Source organism: Schistocerca piceifrons, chromosome 1 (genome assembly GCF_021461385.2).
Source record: "Schistocerca piceifrons isolate TAMUIC-IGC-003096 chromosome 1, iqSchPice1.1, whole genome shotgun sequence".
Classification (NCBI taxonomy): domain Eukaryota; kingdom Metazoa; phylum Arthropoda; class Insecta; order Orthoptera; family Acrididae; genus Schistocerca; species Schistocerca piceifrons.
Genome location: NC_060138.1, coordinates 798,877,363 through 798,896,139, shown reverse-complemented (window position 1 = coordinate 798,896,139; position 18,777 = coordinate 798,877,363). Strand labels below are relative to the sequence as shown.

Sequence of the window (18,777 nt, the reverse complement as noted above, 5' to 3'; positions counted from 1 at the left end):
TTGTCCAATGAATACCCGTTTATCATTTACATTTCTTCTTGAAGTAGCAATTTTAATGGCCAGTAGTGTACAAAGACAGAACACCAGTGGTGGAGACAATTTTCTAGTTGGAAAAAAATACTATTATTTCTTGTGAAGCTAGTACAGATACCAAAATCGAAATAATTTGGGTGAAGATAACTGTTAAAGAAGGATGAAACATGCTCATCACACACTTTTATGGAACGCCAGCCTCGGGAGAAGTAGTGGTGGAACACCTGATTGAAAATTTGGAGAGGATTTCTCGTAAATTTTCTACCATGTTATAGTTTCAACTTACCAACTATAGACTGGCAGGCTCAAGTTATTAAGTAGGGCAATAAGGACGGGAAATCATGGGAAATTGTTCTAAATGCTTTCTCCCGAAATTACCTTGAGCAGATAATCAGACAACCGGCTCTTGAAGGCAACAACTTAGATCTTCAGGTCACCAGGAGGCCCCAAGTTTTCGACTATGTGAGAGTATGGAATCGGTGATCAAATGGCCTTCAGAGCATCACTGATTACGGCTGTCAACAGTAATGTAAAGAAACGTAGGGTGATATTTCTGTTTAGCAAGAGCGGAAAAACAGATTTCAGATTACTTGAGTGGTCAACAAGCAAAAATCATTTCCAGTACCGAAATTCTGAGCAATAAGAGACAAAGTTCAAGAGTATTGTACCTTAGACAGGTATGTGCCGAGAAAAGTGGTATCGAGACTGACTAGGACAGAGTGGAGGTCAAAATATTAAATAACTATCGTAAAACAAAGGCGTTTATCGCTGCGGCGAGATCTTCTCACGAAATTTCAATTTCCAGGTTTCATGTCCGAGTGCGAGAATATTTCCTTGACGCCAACCTATACAGGAAGAAATGAACATCGCAATAAAATAAGAGAAATTGGAGCTCGCATGGAAAGATTTAAGTGGTCGGTTTTCCCGCGCGCTATTCGAGAGTGGAACGGTAGAACAACAGTCTGATTGTGGTTAGATGAACTCTCTGCAAGGAATTACACAGTAGACACGTAGATGTAGACGTTGTTCTCAATGGAGAGACGTCTACAGACGTTAAAGTAACCTCTGGCGTGCCACAGGGGAGTGTTATGGGACCATTACTTTTCACAATATACATAAATGACCTAGTACACAGTGTCGGAAGTTCCATGCGGCTTTTCGCAGATGATGCTGTAGCATAAAGAGAAGTTGCAGCGTTAGCAAATTGCAGCGAAATTCAGGAAGATCTGCAGCGGATAGGCCCTTGGTGCAGGGAGTGGCAACTGACCCTTAGAATAGACAAATGTAATGTATTGCGAATACGTAGAAAGAAAGATCCTTTATTGTATGATTATATGATAGCGGAACAAACACTGGTAGCAGTTACTTCTGTAAAATATCTGGGAGTATGCGTACGGAACGATTTGAAACGGAATGATCATATAAAATTAATTGTTGGTGAGGCGGGTGCCAGGTAGAGATTGATTGGGAGAGTCCTTAGAAAATGTAGTCCATCAACGAAGGAGGTGTCTTACAAAACACTTGTTCGACCTATACTTGAGTATTGCTCATCAGTGTGGCATCCGTACCAGGTCGGTTTGACAGAGGAGATAGAGAAGATCCAAAGAAGAGCGGCGCGTTTGGTCACAGGGTTATTTGGTAAGCGTGATAGCGTTACGGAGATGTTTAGCAAACTCGAGTGGCAGACTCTGCAAGAGAGGCGCTCTGCATCGCGGTGTAGCTAGCTGTCCAGGTTTCGAGAGGGCGCGTTTCTAGATGAGGTATCGAATATATTGCTTCCCCCTACTTATACCTCCCGAGGAGATCACGAATGTAAAATTAGAGAGATTCGAGCGTGCACTGAGGCTTTCCGGCAGTCGTTCTCCCCACGAACCATACGCGACTGGAACAGGAAAGTGAGGCAATGACAGTGGCACGTAAAGTGCCCCCCGCCACACACCGTTGGGTGGCTTACGGAGTATAAATGTAGATGTAGATGTAGAATGACATGCTGTGTTCTGTTTGCTGGAATGTCGTCAATAGTCACCCTGCTGGTTTGATGTGCCGATGTCCTTATTTTGTTCATCGGGCGGCAGTGCAAACCGTATGTAATGCCTTCCGGAAATCAATGAACACGGCATCAAGTTGGACGCCGGTATTTACTGATTTTGTGGGTCCCGTAGAGAGATTCTATTTCACACGGAGGCTTAGCAGCAATCCTTCACCCGTGACTTGAACAGGAAAAGGTAGAAGAGACAGCGGTAGACAAAGTACACTTCGCCACACACCGTAGAGTTGCTTGAGGAGTTTGAATATAGATGTGGATGTGATCAGCGACTCATTTTGTTACATAGGTCTAAACAAAATACCTACACCTTCTGCTGGTACGAGAACGACCATACAAACCAGGGTTACGACGTACAAACCAGTCTCAGGACTGAAGACCACAACAACAAGAACAAGGGACCAGTTGTCGTGCGAGGAATATTAACATCTATGGCGAAGCTACGACAGGAGCATGACAATAATCACATTTTCGTAAAGTTCCTCCTCAATTTAGGTGCCGGCCGCGGTGGTCTAGTGGTTCTGGCGCTGCAGTCCGGAACCGCGGGACTGCTACGGTCGCAGGTTCGAATCCTGCCTCGGGCATGGGTGTGTGTGATGTCCTTAGATTAGTTAGGTTTAAGTAGTTCTAAGTTCTAGGGGACTTATGACCTAAGATGTTGAGTCCCATAGTGCTCAGAGCCAATTTAGGTGCCAGCTAACAACACCTACCAAACAATAATGGTCCACCAATCACAACGTGGCAATATTTACTTAATAATACTTATTCTGAAGAAACAAGGGAGCTCCCGTATGTAAGTGCACGCGACTCTTAATTCCCACAGTGTTCACTCACCCGGGGACACTACAAGACTTGTGAGGAAGCCCTTAGTGCTGTTGGAACGTCTTATTGTTGAAGGGGAATAGGAAGCACCCGAATCACATGGATTTTACTTTCAGTTCTTACTTTTTTGGTGAACAGGATACCACGGAACGTAAACTCGTGGCACAAAGAAATTTCCTCCACCGCATACTTTCGAATGATTTGCAACCATAATGATTTAACCTGACCATCTACAGTCACATAGCTGCGTCTACATATATACAGAGGATCAACGAAAACGTAGTACATTTCCACGCCTAGGAAAACCGTTGGCATTAGAAACAGCTTTACTCGTATGTTGATGGATAAATAGAGGTCCTGTACGATTTTCAAGGGAACCTTAATCTATTGTTCCTGCAAAGAAGAGGCAATTTCAGGTAACGACGATGGAGGTGGATAGCTACCAGCACCCTTCTCTCCAAAGCAGACCATAAATGATCTGTAATACTGAGATCTTGCGACTGGTGGAAAAGGGAGGAAAATGGAGATGCAACAGTTCTTCTTCGTTTTCATAAAACTAGTCCTCAACAGTGCGAGCTATGTGAACAGGGTGCTATTGTCTTAGAAAATAGCATCACCAATGGGGAGCAAACATTGTAGCATGCCATGGAACTGATCAGCCGAAGTGGTCACGTAATCCTTGCTAGTAATACGACCTTGCAGAGTATCCCCGAGCCCCATGGAATACCACGATATGGTTTCCAAAATCATCCCGGCTAAGTTTCATATTTGGGACGTAAATTCCGTCAGAAGCTACAAACAGTGTGAAACAAGACTCATCTGACCAAATGACTTCCTTCTACTGCTCTATACTTCAGGATTTATAGTTTCGATACCACGTTTTCATGTTACGGGTATTTGCATCACTGATGAGTGGTATTGGAATTCCATTTCAACCCTCAGCTGCTTGCTTATGGGGCCCCTTTCGTGTTGTTATGGTGCTGACATGGTTCGAGAGTGCGACATTAAGTTCTACAATGACGTTTACAGGTGCTGTCCTCTTATTTGTCGTCACAGCCCTCCTCTATGGCTGACTTTAACTATCAGTCAACTTACACTTTCGTCCGCGCTGTGACTTAGCGGATGATGTTTTCCGCTTTCCCTGCATGCAGTATAAATCATTAACATAGTGCCTCTTGAAACACTACATACTTCGGCTACCTTGGTGATGGAAGTGCCCACCAATTGAGCGCTAACAATTTGGGCGCGTTCGAAATCACTTAGGTCCGACGTAACGCACTCATAACATTACAGAAGACTATTCTGACCACGACTGACGACTGCAACGTATTGAGGGGGTGTTCAGGTGCCGTTCACGGTCAAATACTACAGTGCAACCTACAGTCTTGTCTAGCAACTGCTTTCATGTTCAAGCATGCATTTCTCGCTTTGTTTCGACGTTTTGCCCAACCCCTGTAGTCTGCAAGCCACTGTACAGTGAGATGACAAAAGTCATGGGATACCTGCTAATATCTTATCGGACCTCCTCTTGCCCGACGTAGTGCAGCATCTCGACGTGGCATGGAGTCAATAAGTCTTTGGAAGTCCCCTGCAGAAATAATGAACCATTCTGCCTCTACATCCGTCCATAAGTGCGAAAGTATTGCTGGTGCAGGATTTTGTGTACAAACTGACCTATCGATTAAGTCCCACTAATGTTCGATGGGATTCGTGTCGGGCGATATGGATGGCCAAGTCATTCACTCGAGCTGTCCAGAATGTTCGTCAAAACAATCGCGACCAATAGTAGTAATGTAACATGGCGCACTGTCGTCCATAAAAATTCCATCGTTGTTTGGGAACATGAGGTCCATGAATGGCTGAAAATAGTCTCCGAGTAACCAAACAGACCAGAGCATCCAGTCCATTCCATGTAAACACAGCCCACACCATTATGTAGCCCCTACAAGCTTACACTGTGCCTTGTTGACAACTTGGTCCATGGCTTCGTGGGGTCTGCGACCTACTCCAATCCTACCATCAGTACTTACCAACTGAAATCGGGGCTCATCTGACCAGGCCACGCTTTTCCAGTAGTCCAGCGGTCAACCGATGAGGTCACGAGCTCAGGAGAGGCGCTGCAGACGATGTCGTGGTGTTAGCAAAGGCACTCACGTCGGTCGTCAGCTGCCACATCCCATTAACGCCGCATTTCGCCGCACTGTCCTAACGGATACGTTCATCGTTCGTACTACATTGATATCTGCGGTTATAACACGCAATATTGCCTGTTTTTACCACTGACAACTCTACGCAAACGCCGCTGCTCTCGGTCGTTACATGAAGACCTTCGGCCACTGCGTTGTCCATGGTGAGAAGTAAAGCGTGAAATTTGGTATTCTCGGCACACTCTTGACACTGTGGTTCCCGGAATACTGAATTCCATAACGATTTCCGAAATAGAATGAAAAGCTCCTATTACCGTTTCGCGCTAATATTCTGTTAATTCCCGTCGTCAGGCCATATTCACGTCAGAAACCTTTTCATACGAATGACCTGAGTACAAATGACAGCTCCGCCGACGCACTGCGCTTTTATTTCTTATGTACGCAATACTAACACCATCAGTATATGTGCTTATCGCCATCTCGTGAGTTTTGTTACATTAGTATACAGTACATGACATAACTAAACGAGGAAAAAATGACTCCCTACATGCCTCTGCAGGCACCCTAGTTTTTCTTATCTTATCCTCGTGATCAGTAAGCGTTCATAATGGTAGCATAGTCTTTCTCGAATATAGATTCTCAAAATTTACCCAACAGGGTTTCGCGTGAACTAAGTCGTCTTTCTTCCAAGGATTTTAAGTGCCATGACCATTTGCATTACATTTTCGTATGGGCTGCAGCGACGTGTTACGATGCTAGCCGCCCATCTCTGATATCGTCCAGTATCTGTTGTCCTGGACCATGCGGTTCTAGGCGCTACAGTCTGGAACCGAACGACCGCTACGGTCGCAGGTTCGAATCCTGCCTCGGGCATGGATGGGTGTGATGTCCTTAGGTTAGTTAGGTTTAATTAGTTCTAAGTTCTAGGCGACTGATGACCTCAGAAGTTAAGTCGCATAGTGCTCAGAGCCATTTGAACCATTTTCTTTGTTGTCCTATACACTAGATAAGAATTCCAAACAGTGCAACAAAACTGTAGAACTGGTTACACTATCATCTTGTTTCTGATTTCCATTAGCAGTGCACTGCATTTTTCCAGAACCATTCCAACGTATTTAAGTCTTACTACCACCTATCCTAATTCTGATTTTAAGTGATCGTCCCATTTCATACAGCTTCTTAGCTTTGTTATCCCTAAATACGCTAAAAATGAGCTCCTCATCCAGGCCCTGAGGACACAAGGAATGTCGACCGGCTGCCGTGTCATCCTCTGCCATTCGGTGCCACGAGGATGCGGCATGTGTTACCGAGTTGCCAAACTTTTGAGCAGCTACTTCCCATTCTAGCAGCTCTTCAGTAGGCATCAAGTGGCTGAGTGCTCCCCTTACCAGTCCTACCACCAAAGATAAAATGTCTAACAGTTCCGGGAATCGAACCCGCGTCCTCCATATGGTAGCCATTTACGCTCACCACTCAGCTACGGAGGCGGACACTTACACTTCCTGATAAAAAATATCCGGACACCCCTGTGTAATGGGAAACTGACCACAGATTTCACTAGAGGCGGGTTGTGCGGGGTAGCCGCATGGTCTAGGCCCCTTGCCACGGTTCGCGCAGCTCCTCCCCCGTCTGAGGTTCGAGTCCTTCCTCGGGCATGAGTGTGTGTTGTCCTTAGCGAAAGGTAGATTAAGTAATGTGTAAACCTACGAACCGATGACCTCAGCAGTTTGGTCCCATAGGAACTCACCACAAATTTCCAAATTTTTCACTAGAGGCCAACTCGTCAGTTTAAAAGGAATCGGGGAGCATTGGGTTTTCGGTAGAAAAGCAATAACAGCAGAATGGGTCCGTCAGAAGAACGTGACTTCCAACGTGGACAAGTCGTTGGGTGCTACCTGAGTAACAAATCCACCAGTGACATTTGGATTTGTCTGATGCTGCCCAAGTCGACTGTTGGTGATGTGGCCGTGAATTGGGAACACGGAGAAGCAACCACAGCTAAACCAAGCCACGGCAGTCCTCATGTACTGACGGACGGGGATAATCGAGAATTAAGGAGGGCAGTTGTAAAAATTGATATGCAGTCACCGGAAACAACTACTCGTGAGTTCCAAAGTACAGTACTGCCAGCAGTCCAGCTAGCACAATCACTGTACATAGGTAGTTACAAAGAACGGAGTCGTTGGTCGAGCAGCTACTGATACGCCACACCTTTCTGTGGTCAGTGCTAGGCGATCCTTGAGGTGGTGCAAAGACCGCTGTCACTGGATGGTAGGTGACTGGAAATAAATTATTTGGAGTGATGAACAACGCTGTACCAAGTGGCAATGAGACGGAAGGATCTGGGTTTGGCGAATGCCTGGAGAACGTTACCCGCTGTCAGATGTAGTGCGAAAATTGGTGCGCTGGGGAGGAGGTGTTATGTTATTGGGGTATTCTTAGTGGTTAGGACGCGGTCCCCTTATTGCATTTAAGCAAGCGTTAAATGCAGAAGAATATGTACACATCTTACAGCCCCACTTTTCGACTCAGCTAGTGAATTAGTGAACACAAGGCCGCTAGTGCAATACTGAGTATTGCTGTAAATATGAATGTAAAGAAAAGTAGGAATACATTCATGTCTAGCAAGAGTCATAAGAGACTTTTCAAATTACCTGACAAGTCAATAAGAAAATTTCGTGTCCAGCACTGACAATGATGAGCATAATAGACAAAGTTCAAAAGCATCGTACAATACGCTTTACACGATTACGTGCGGAGAAAAACCGTGAGGTACGGAAAAGGCCCACGGTGGTTCGACAACCGTGTTAAAATGCTGCTACGAAAGCAAGGAGAACTTCACTACGAATTTAAACGTAGCCTAAGCTTCACAGACGAACAAAAATTAAACGATGTGAAAAGTAAGATAAGAAGGGCTATGCATAAAGCGTTCAACTAATTCGAAACCCAAATTCTGTCTACCTACTTGACAGAAAGTCTCACGTTAAATTAGTAAAGCGATCGAAGCCATCTGTCCAGCCACTATGTGACCATGGTGGTATTGAAACAGGATGAGACAGAATAGGTCCAAATACTAAACATCTTTCTCCAAAAGTGTTCCACAGAAGAAGCTCACACTGTAGTTCCTCCATTATACAGCAGAACTAATGATAAAATGACTGATATCAAAATAAGTGACCCTGGGATAGACAAGCAAATGAAATCACTCAGCACAGGAAAGCCTACTGGACCCGACGGGATGCCAGTATTATTCGATACAGAGTATGTGAACGAATTGGCCCCTCTTCTAACAGCAGCCTACCGTAAGTCTCTAGGGGAGTGAATCGTTACTATTGATCAGAAAAAAGCACAACTCATTCCCATTTACAAGAAGGGTCGTCGAACAGACGCACAAAACTATAAGCCTACATCCCTGACGCCAGTCTATGGTATAATTTTGGAAAATGTTGTATTCTCACATATTATAACATTTCTGGAGTGTGTAAGAATCAACATGGGTTCTGAAAATAACGATCGTGTGAAACCTAGCTCGCTCTGTTCGTCCACTAGACCGAAAAGTGGTAGATGCCGTGTAATTTGACTTCCCGAAGGCGTTCGGTACAGTTTCGCACTGCCACCTAATGAACAAAATACGAGAGTACAGAGTATCAGACCTACCGTGTGATTTTATCAATGAATTTTTAACAAATAAAACACAGTATGTAATTCCCAATGCAGAGAAGTCTTCAGATGTAAAATTAACTTCGGCTGTGCCCAAAGAGATGGTCCGTCGGAATGCACAATGGACATGAATGGATGCAGTGATCATCAGGATGCTTACGTACGTGTCAGCTGTCAGAGTCGTATCTAGAGGTATCAGGGGTGCCATATCACTCCAAATGCACATTTACATCATTACAGAGCCTCCACCAGCTTTAACAGTTCCCTATTGACATGCAGGGTCCATGGATTCATGAGGTTGTCTCCATACCCATACACATCCATCCGCTAGATGCAATTTGAAACGAGACTCGTCCGACCAGGAAACATGTTTCCAGTCATCACCCATCCAATGTCGGTGTTGACGGGCCCAGGCGAGGCGTAAAGCTTCGTGTCGTACAGTCATCAAGAGTACAGTAGTAGGCCTTCAGCTCCGAAAGCCCATACCGATGATGTTTCGTTGAATGATTCGCAAACTGACACTTGTTGATGCCCAGCATTGAAACCTGCAGCAATCTGCGGAACGGTTGCGCTTCCGTCACGTTGAACAATTCTTCTCAGTCGTCGTTGGTCCCGTTCTTGGAGGATCTTTTTCTGGCCGCAGCGATTTCGGAGTTTTACTCTTTTACCGAATTCCTGGTATTCACGCTACGCTCGTGAAATGGTCGTACGGGAAAATCCCCACTTCATCGCTACCTCGGAGGTGCTGTGTCCCATCGCTCGTGCGCCGACTATACCACCACGTTCAAACTCATTTAAATCTTTATGATCTGCATTTGTAGCAGCAGTAACAGATCTGACAAGCCGGCCGGTATGGCCGAGCGATTCTATGCGCTTCAGTCTGGATCCGCGCGACCGCTACGCTCGCAGGTTCGAATCCTGCCTCGGGCATGGATGTGTGTGATGTCCTTAGGTTAGTTAGGTTTAAGTAGTTCTAAGTTCTAGGGGCTGATGATCTCAGATGTTAAGTCCCATAGTGCCCAGAGCCATTTGAACCATTTTTGGAGATCTGACAACTACGCCACTTGTCTTGTACAGGCGTTGCCGACTGCCTGTTTACGTGTCTCTGTATCTGAATACGCATGCCTATATCAGATTCTTTGCCGCTGCAGTGTATAAACCGTTTATGTATATCGAATGCACCAGCGAAACAATGCCGCTATCGGAGCAGCACAAGAAAGGCGAATATGCCACTTTTTAAAGACTCTGTCTGAAATGTAGGGTATCAGCTGCCTGTTTCCACCTTCCTTAAAACTTTTAAAAATTTTCTAAAAATTTTGGCATGCGGATACATTCGCGCTCTTTTTAACGTGCAGCCCACCACAAACTCCAACAAGCTCCTCTAGCTGTAACTCGTTCACACCGACTATTACCTTGCTGTAAGTCGCTCATAACCACCCACTCCTACTTGCCCATTCTCACTCATTCATTCAGCCCAATTCATTGTTATTATTTCTTTGTGTCTCTCTGTCACTGTCTCTCATCTCACAGCCAGACACCTTCGTTCTGTGCTACAAATACTGTCTTCTCTCAATGTCACTGTCTTCTTCCTGCTCTCTTACTACTAATATCTCATTTCTTCCTTCTCACTGCTGCTGCCTATTCTCAGTCACTGTCTCTCTCGTCTTCATCGTCGCTGTTACAGACCCTGTCTCTCATTATCATTGGCTTTCACTAACGTCTCTCTATTCCCCTCCCATTGCCATTGTCGCTTTCTCTCTCAGGACAAAAAAGCGCGAGTATGTTCAATGCCAAAATTTTTGGGATAATTTTTGAAGTTGCTTAGGGAGCTAGAATGATTAGGGTGGCACCCCACTTTTCAGAATCTTTTAGACAGGAGCATATTCGCCTTTTTGTGTGCTGCGATATGAGCTTTTTTCCACTATTCCCTTCTTTGCCCTGCCACAGCGGGGCGTGTTACTCATATGAAAAGAACTTTTGTGGGCCAGTCTAATTTTGAGAGTTTACTTACGTGAAACTGAAATAACGCTAAACTAATTTTACACCTCAGACTGGATTTTATGTGTCAAAAACTTTTTCTTGTGCTTCAGCGCCACAAAATGGGGTTCCCATAATCCTTCTGACGATAACGGAGATACTTTACAGCGTATATCTCATTGTTACGTTTATTTTATAAAGTACGTTTTCGTCTCACATCCACTTTTTCGTGCGTATATGACTTGTACAGTAAGCGTAACTTTGAATCTCTGTATCTCGGAAACGGATAAAGAAATCAAGTAAATTTTCAGGGTTTCTCGAGATCAGGATCTTACCAATATATCGTAAAAATGTCAGGCATTTGCTGTGCATAGCCTTCTTGGAATCGGTGTTGGTACGAAAAAAAACGTAAAAAAGACCTTTTTCTCTGGTTTTCTCAGGAACTACTTGTGAACTAAATGGAGCCTCCAAAGCTCTTTAAGGCGTAGCGTAGGCGACATTAAACTCAAAAGGCACCAACTGATTTGCTTCAGTAAAAAATTGGAAATTTGTGGTAAGAACTACGGGACCAAACTGCTGAGGTCATCGATCCCTAGGCTTACGCACTACTTAATCGAACGTAAACTAACTTACGCTAAGGACAACAGACACACCCATACCCGAGGGAGGACTCGAACCTCCGACGGAGGCAGCCGCGCGAACCGTGACAAGATGCCTCAAGCCACACGGCTACCCCGCGAGGCCCTTTCGTAAGTAGAATTCTCCTGTTGGGTATGCAAATGATCCCTAGCCTCGTGTTCTGTCACCAATAGAACACGAGGTACGAGGCCCCCAATAACTTCATTTTTATTCGGTGGCGTTTCAGAGCTTATGCTGATGATGTGTCTGGTATGTGGAGTGCTCAACGATGCGGTTATCGGCGCCCGTACTAATTCCCCTTCCCTTCTCTGTCCAGTCTCGCCATTTTCCCGAATGATGTCGAAATTAGGAGGACAATACAAACATCCATTCCCCAAGGTGGAGAAAATCTCCGATCTGGCCAGGAATCTAACCCGGGACTCTGTGAACCAGAGGCAGAAGCGCTGATCACTAGAATACGAGGTGCGGACTGGAGAGCACGCTCTCGCATGCGTACCGATTAATGGTCCTATTGCGGTTACTTGGGCAAAGCTCTAGGTTACTTTCGCCACGTACGTTTGCAACGCCAGCCTGTTGCGTATGACGTCAACGTATTGCCCCGTTTCCGGACGCCGGTCCGTCCTGCTCCTTCCGTGCGTAACAAACCGAAGAGGTTGGGAGTGGCGGACGTAACCGGTGAGCAACTCTGCTACAGCTCACGGCCCCACCGTTTGTAAGCTGACACCATGTGCTAACGCCGGCTCTCAAGTCGCCGCCGTGACATCGCACCAATAGCGCGCGGCGGGAGCCCCAGCTGCCACGCCTACCGGCCAATAAGGGGCCGCGGCGTCTCGTCTCGTCGAGGGGATTGGGAGGGGTGCGCGGGGCGCCGGCGCCGCCGTGGTCCGCGCGCCAGTCTGCAGCCAGCCTGCGTGGGTGCTGCGCGCCTGCGTGTCGCCGTGAGAGCAGAGCAGCTTCCCGCGCCGCGCCGTGCCGAGACGGACTTGCGATGCGCCATGGAGCAGCAGGTGTCCCCTGCGGCTGCTGAGGAGCAGGCGGCGGCGGCGGACGCCCCGCAGCCCAGGCCGCTCAGCTTCTCCGCCGAGCAGGTCGCCTGCGTCTGCGAGGCCCTCCTCCAGGTGAGAGCGAGGCGTACACACACTCGTGTTGTTGTCGTTGTGGTCTTCAGGCCGCAGATGCACCTCTCCACCGTAGTCAGTCCTGTGCAAGCATCTCCATATCCGAATACTGCAACCAGTCATCCTTTTTGCCTCCCTGTACAGCTTTTATCCCACATCCCCCTCCACCACCACACGCACGCACGCACACATACACACACACACACACACACACACACACACACACACACACACACACACATTTTCCTCCTTTACCAAAGTGACGACTCCTTGAAGCTCTCAGGATGTGTCCTGGGAGTGGCAGTATGTCGCACTACATGTACAGCCTCAGTAACAGAAATCACATGAGTGCTACAATTGTTTTTCGGCTTTCCAACATTTCACAGTGTTAACGGTCCTTCGACAACAGTCGGACTTCCTGTTCGCAGAAGTAACGCGATTTACCAATCAGAGAAACTTTTGTAGAAACGCTCATCTGCTTGCTGCATTCGATAGATCCTGCGTTTGTGTTTCTTCAAATTTACACAATCGGTTTCTGCACTCTGTTACATCGTAAGCTCGAATCTCTGTAATTTTAACTTCATGACCATTTCGCGCAGTGTACATACAAGGTAGCGAAGGGAAAAACTGCTGATTACAACTAATACTGACAATTTAGTACTGAATAACAGGTATTTCTTGGCATTTGTTTGATCTAGATTATAACAGGCTTTGTTTCATTTCATACTAACAAACAAGTAAAAAAACCGGCATATCAATTTCCGATAGCACCTGTGCTGAAATTTTTGGTTTTTTAAAAATCTTTTTTAAAAAACGAATGATGTTCCCTTCGGAATGTTGGATGTTACGTAACTTGAGGGAAGCGATCAGCACTATTTTAATAACAGCGCCCATAGTTAGAAACTAGCGATAAACAAATGGCATAAGAATGGATGCAGGACTGCTGAGACGCTAATGTACCAGTTGTCACTTGGCGTCACCTATCAGATGGTGTGTGAAACGTGCAGTGTACAAGACTGCCCCGCCCCCCTCCTTCCCACCTTCTCCGTACGGTAGTTTCTCGCTGTCATCCCCGGACATCGACTGTATTGCAATATGGCATAATCCCTAGTGCGGTAGTAGTGAAGTATAATGCTGCACTTACTTCGAAAGATTACAAACAAGAGTAGGGGCAACAAACTTGCGATATCGTGTAAGGTGAAAACATTCACAACGTTCTTTGGAAGTATATATGTTTACTGAACCGACGAATAAAAATTTGTACCGAGGCCAGGATTCGAACCCGAATCTCCTACTCATTAGGCAGACGCACTAGGCACTACGCCACCCTGGCACAATGGCGTTGTAGTTCCTTGGGAGGTAAGGCAAGGTTGATCGATACACCTAGAATTTCAATGACGGGCTATAAACTTGGGATAATAACTCAGCGCTTAATTTTGTGTTTGATCAAGGTGAAAAATTGACACCATGAAAGAAAGACGATGTGGGAAAGTCATCAACATATGACATTTCGCTCTGGCTGACGCCGCGCCCGCCTTCTTCACTTTCGCAATCTTGTCTAGAGAGAATGAAAACGATTTTTGTCGCAGCCACAGCCCCACACCGATCGTGACCGTTTTTCTTCACATTCATTAGAATTTTTCAATCTTTGCTTGCAGTCCACGTTTATTACAGGAAGTAATAGCAATACAAAACTGAAAATCAGTTATTTCAGAAACCGGTTATTTTCAGCGGTTTTAAGTCAGATTAAACTGAGGACGAAAAGAACCGGTGTAATGGAAAACCAGTTGCTTCAGCGATAATCTCCACCCCTAGTACAAGGAGGCAATTCATTGGTTGACTCTTCTACGAACGTACGCTCTCGGGATTTTAATCCCGTGATGCAGAACACCTCTCTTTTAATTTCTGCCGTTGCAGTTCGGTGAGCATCTCCATCACACATTCGCACTTACTAAACGAACTTCTGGCGAAACGCCCTGCTCTTCTGTGGATCTTCTCTTTCATTCATCAGTCCTATACGGTACGTATCCCACACGGGAGAGCAGTACGCAAGTACCAGTCGACCTAAGGTGTTCTACTTGTAAGTTACCGCCTTCGTGGGTGCAGTAAACTCCTGAGGATTCTTCAAATGCATCTCAGTCTGGCAGGTGCCTTTCCAATAATGGGTCTTTCGGTCTGTTTATGCGTAGTACTTTATTTACGTTTACGTTGTTTACATTGGTAATCACTGCAAAAAGCGTTGATCATGTGCATGTCTTCTAGCATTTCATTACAGTTTTATAGCTTTGCGTCTTCTCTGTACACACCAGCAAGACCCGCTAACAGCTTCACGCGGCCTCTTTAGTGCCACCCGCCAGGTAACTTACTTATGAATTGATAACATTGTGTCGATCGTTATCGACGATCATGGGTATAAAACTACTTTCTGTATCATTAGACGAAATATCATTTTTTGTGTGAATATTACACGTTTGTCAATGGTAATAACGTGTCGAAATCGATAATGCGTATATAACAAACAGTAGCTTGAATTGATAAAGAAATTTTACTGAACATACAAGTGGGTTGCATGAGTTTCTTGCAAGTATTGTATTGAACACACACTTCTATCATTTCTTTTGTCATTTAATGTCACGTTGTATGAATGTAATTCGTCTAAAATACTGCCTGAAATATCCCAATACAGATACCTGTACTTGCCTACACATATAGAGCATGCTCGTATCTCCTTGTACGATATTTATTTTGAATCCAATCCAGGTAAATTAGTTGATATGTACAAGGTTTGAGTACTGGTTTGAATTAATCATCGTCACACGAACTGCGAGTCATAACTCCAGTCCGTACAGCATCTGGTATCAACATGCATCTTACAATTAATATTTGACATACACTCAACTGATTCCTGTACTTAAAATAATATATTTTGGCTTCATAATGAATTTTCACTCTACAGTGAAGGGTGTACTGTTTAGAAACATCGTGACAGTTCAAATCAGTGTTCCAGAATAGGAAATGACGTTGCACTTTGATCTTTGTTTGCAGTTCTCTTCCAACTGAGTAATAACATTGCCCGTCGATGGAAGTTTTCTGGGTTCGAGTCCTGATCTGGCACAATGTTTCAATTTGACAAAAAGCTTTAAAATACTCATGGTTGAAGAGGTGCGTTCCGGCACCAAAAATTTTATAAGTTAAGCTTTAGTTTCCACACGATTCTCCTAAAGCGATTCGGGTGAATGCTCGAACATTTTCTTCTGTAAGGTTGTCGGCGACTGATTACCGCTTTATGTTTGTCTGTACTTATGATGTCACCACCAAGAACAAGCTAAGTTCTCACATTCTTTCCCGTCCGAAGGTCGGTGTGCGGAAATAATCGTTCAGAATACAGCCCTAATCTTTACCATATTGCTATATTTAAGAAATTAGGTGCGTGACATCTATTTTTATTTAGCACGAAATTTTTAAAGTTTGTAGGAAAGAGCGTTGTTACGCGTTGTTACGACAATGTTGTCGTGGACATTGTGGGAAATTGTAAAGAATGGAAGTGACGGTGGAATGTCTAATGATTTGGCGGTGATTTATTAAAACACAGAAAATTTTAGTTTGGACTGACAGTGTCCACATCACTGAACCAATCCAGTCGGTCGCATTGTTAATAACGAGAACAAAAACATTTGCTACCAGTACATGAAGCAAAAACAGTCATATCATCATGTAATTTACGCCTTATGTCATTATAAACTGAGCAAATGTAAGATTAAAAGCTTTACGCCAAATAAACTACGTTAAAATATAAAATACATCTGCGAATTTCAGGTTTACTGTAACTGCAAGACGCAGTGCTTGAGAGGAAACTGTATTTTTCTGCAGTTCTACGTCCGTGGAAGTCTGCAGTTCTGCCTGAACACTTCACGTTCTTTGTGCGACACCCTGGTCCTCCGAATGCATATATCAAGAAACGAAAATTTGAACCGTGTGACCATTCAGCAACAATATCAATAAACCAAGTATTCGAGTCACAAAAAAAGCTCGTAGAAACCGTTTTAAGCAAATATTCAGCGACTACTTTGGTGCTTGTAGGAGAATGCTTAATAAGAGCAAATGATGTCTATGTTCTTGGTTTGAATCTCATTCGTATGTCACTCTCTGCCAAATGACGTCTTTTGGATGAATTACGGAGAAGTATACTCTGCTGAATGTTTGGGTAAAACTTCACATTGGAGTAAATAATGCTGTTTGTATCATTGTTGTTAAAGGTTGACGTGTGGCAATTGCTAAAGAGAACACAATGAAACTTCCTGTTGTTATTTATTCTAGGACGGCATCAAAAATGAATTTCGTTTGAGGATAATCGGAACACTTTTTTTCATTTATGCACGTCAATGGGTCCACACTACCTTTTGATATTCCCTTTTTACATTTATGCAACTAACATGAGCGTAAAAGATGAAATTAACACTTTTCCTTTAGCACTCACAACTTTTTCTTCGAGTAATAAATAAAGTGGTTTTGCCCATTCTTCTGTTTTTTTACAGTTAGGAAGTAGGCACTCATTTCACATATTTTGCGACATACAATTTTCTCGGCACGTAATCTTTTGGTTAAAATCTCACTAGAGAACACAAGAGCTTTCGTTTCGAGGTTTCTGGGTTGAGTAGACGGGAAAAACGACAAGAAATATTTCTAGAACTGACCTTGCCGTTAGCGTCCATGACATAGATGATCCAGCTACGTACCAACATTTCTTTGGCCTAATTATCTGTTGCACTGAGGATGAACCTCATTCTACTTATAATCGAGCAGTTTCGTAACGCATCACAGCTAACAACGGTACATTAGGTTGTAGATTATTATAGACGTATTTCATGCAGATCACAATTGCCGTCATACCAAGATAACAAACGTGGTAACTGTTCCCATTCCCTGCTACATTCTAGCTTGCTCAAATATGGATGAATTGCGCTTGAACATTCTAAATTCAGGTGTAACTAAAATTACTTTATGATCTGCAGTTCATATGTTTGCAAAACTTTTCACTTGCACTAGAAGTGCGATTTACTTCCATACTAGCAGAAGTACGAGTGCATGTCAGGAAACATGAAAGTCTCTAGTGTTACGACTACTAAAACATAGAAAATTCTTCTTTTTCATATTGTATTTAGTAGATCATTAAATTCACTTACAATGCAGGGATGAACATGTACCTTCATGGAGAGCAACTTTACATTATTGTATTCTCCCACTCCTCTTTTGCTCCAGTGACTGAAGAAAAAGAAGATATGTACCTTTTCTTGAAGCTTATTTAATGTTTGAGTAAAACATTTCCCGAAGTATATAATTAAGCATATATTCGTTTTGGAGGAAACTGCAATGTTATTCGGGTAAAATGGAGGTTCCATACAGTGTTCTTGATACTATGGACGTCTCTACTTTCCAGCACCTCTGCTTACAGTGCATAACGAATGATTAGAACATTGTTCGTCTTTCTTCCACGAGAACTTTATCAGACATTCGAAAGGAGAACCCGACCTACATATTTTATATACGTCTTACATCGTTATAGAGTAACCATATTTAAGCCATTAAGCCCTGCACAGTTTCTTATCTGACCCGTGGAAACGAAGTTAGTTGACGTTTGCTACTTACTCTCAAAAAATCATAGCAAGAAAACACAAATAAAATAAGGATACATACTTTCATGTTATTACGAATGGCCGACGCTGGAGCAAGTAAATCAGACGCTCCAAATGTACATTTATACCTTTTCGGTCTTTACTAGTACTTCAATGCAATTTTACTGTTTAGGGGTAGAAATTAACTATGAAACTTCAGTAATATAGTGATTTTTGCAGTAATTTGTACGGTTTAATAATAGTGTTATATCGGTTTCTAGATGCATTAAATTGTGTTTACCTCTCGGTTTATTATTATGCGGCAGTAAATCCTGTGCAATGTTGCAGATGACAACTGCTAAAGGATAACGAATTCCAAGAAAATACAGAGTATCGTGTATTCAGTTTGTGCTTATCATTATGTAATAAAATCGCATGTCCGAAGCACAAAGTTTAGTCAGGTCAGTCAGACCATTCAGGAATATGGATTAGATCCTTATCTGGCTTACCAACAATTTCCGCAAACTAACGTTCTTCGCATTATAACGTTAGAGGTTGACTAAAGTAACGAAATACATAGTGGAGAAACAGGAAAAAAACGAATAGTGTACCGACAATTTAATTGCTAATACAGATAGGTACAGCGAGCTATAGGTACTGGGTCATATCACCTCTTACTGAGCTACCAACATATGACTGAGCTAGCTCAGGTTTGTTTGCTATTT

At 43.8% G+C, this 18,777-nt stretch overlaps 1 protein-coding gene across 1 annotated transcript in view; it reads left to right on the top strand.

The window, feature by feature from the left end:
* Positions 1 to 18,421, top strand: part of LOC124775183 (glycine-rich cell wall structural protein 1.8-like) — a 119,596-nt gene extending 101,175 nt beyond the window's left edge. Inside the window, exons 3-4 of the mRNA XM_047250026.1 lie at positions 12,071 to 12,440; positions 18,401 to 18,421. Of these exons, the coding sequence (XP_047105982.1) occupies positions 12,071 to 12,440; positions 18,401 to 18,421 (391 nt within the window). The remainder of the gene's footprint in view (positions 1 to 12,070; positions 12,441 to 18,400) is intronic.
* The last annotated feature ends 356 nt before the right edge of the window (positions 18,422 to 18,777 follow it).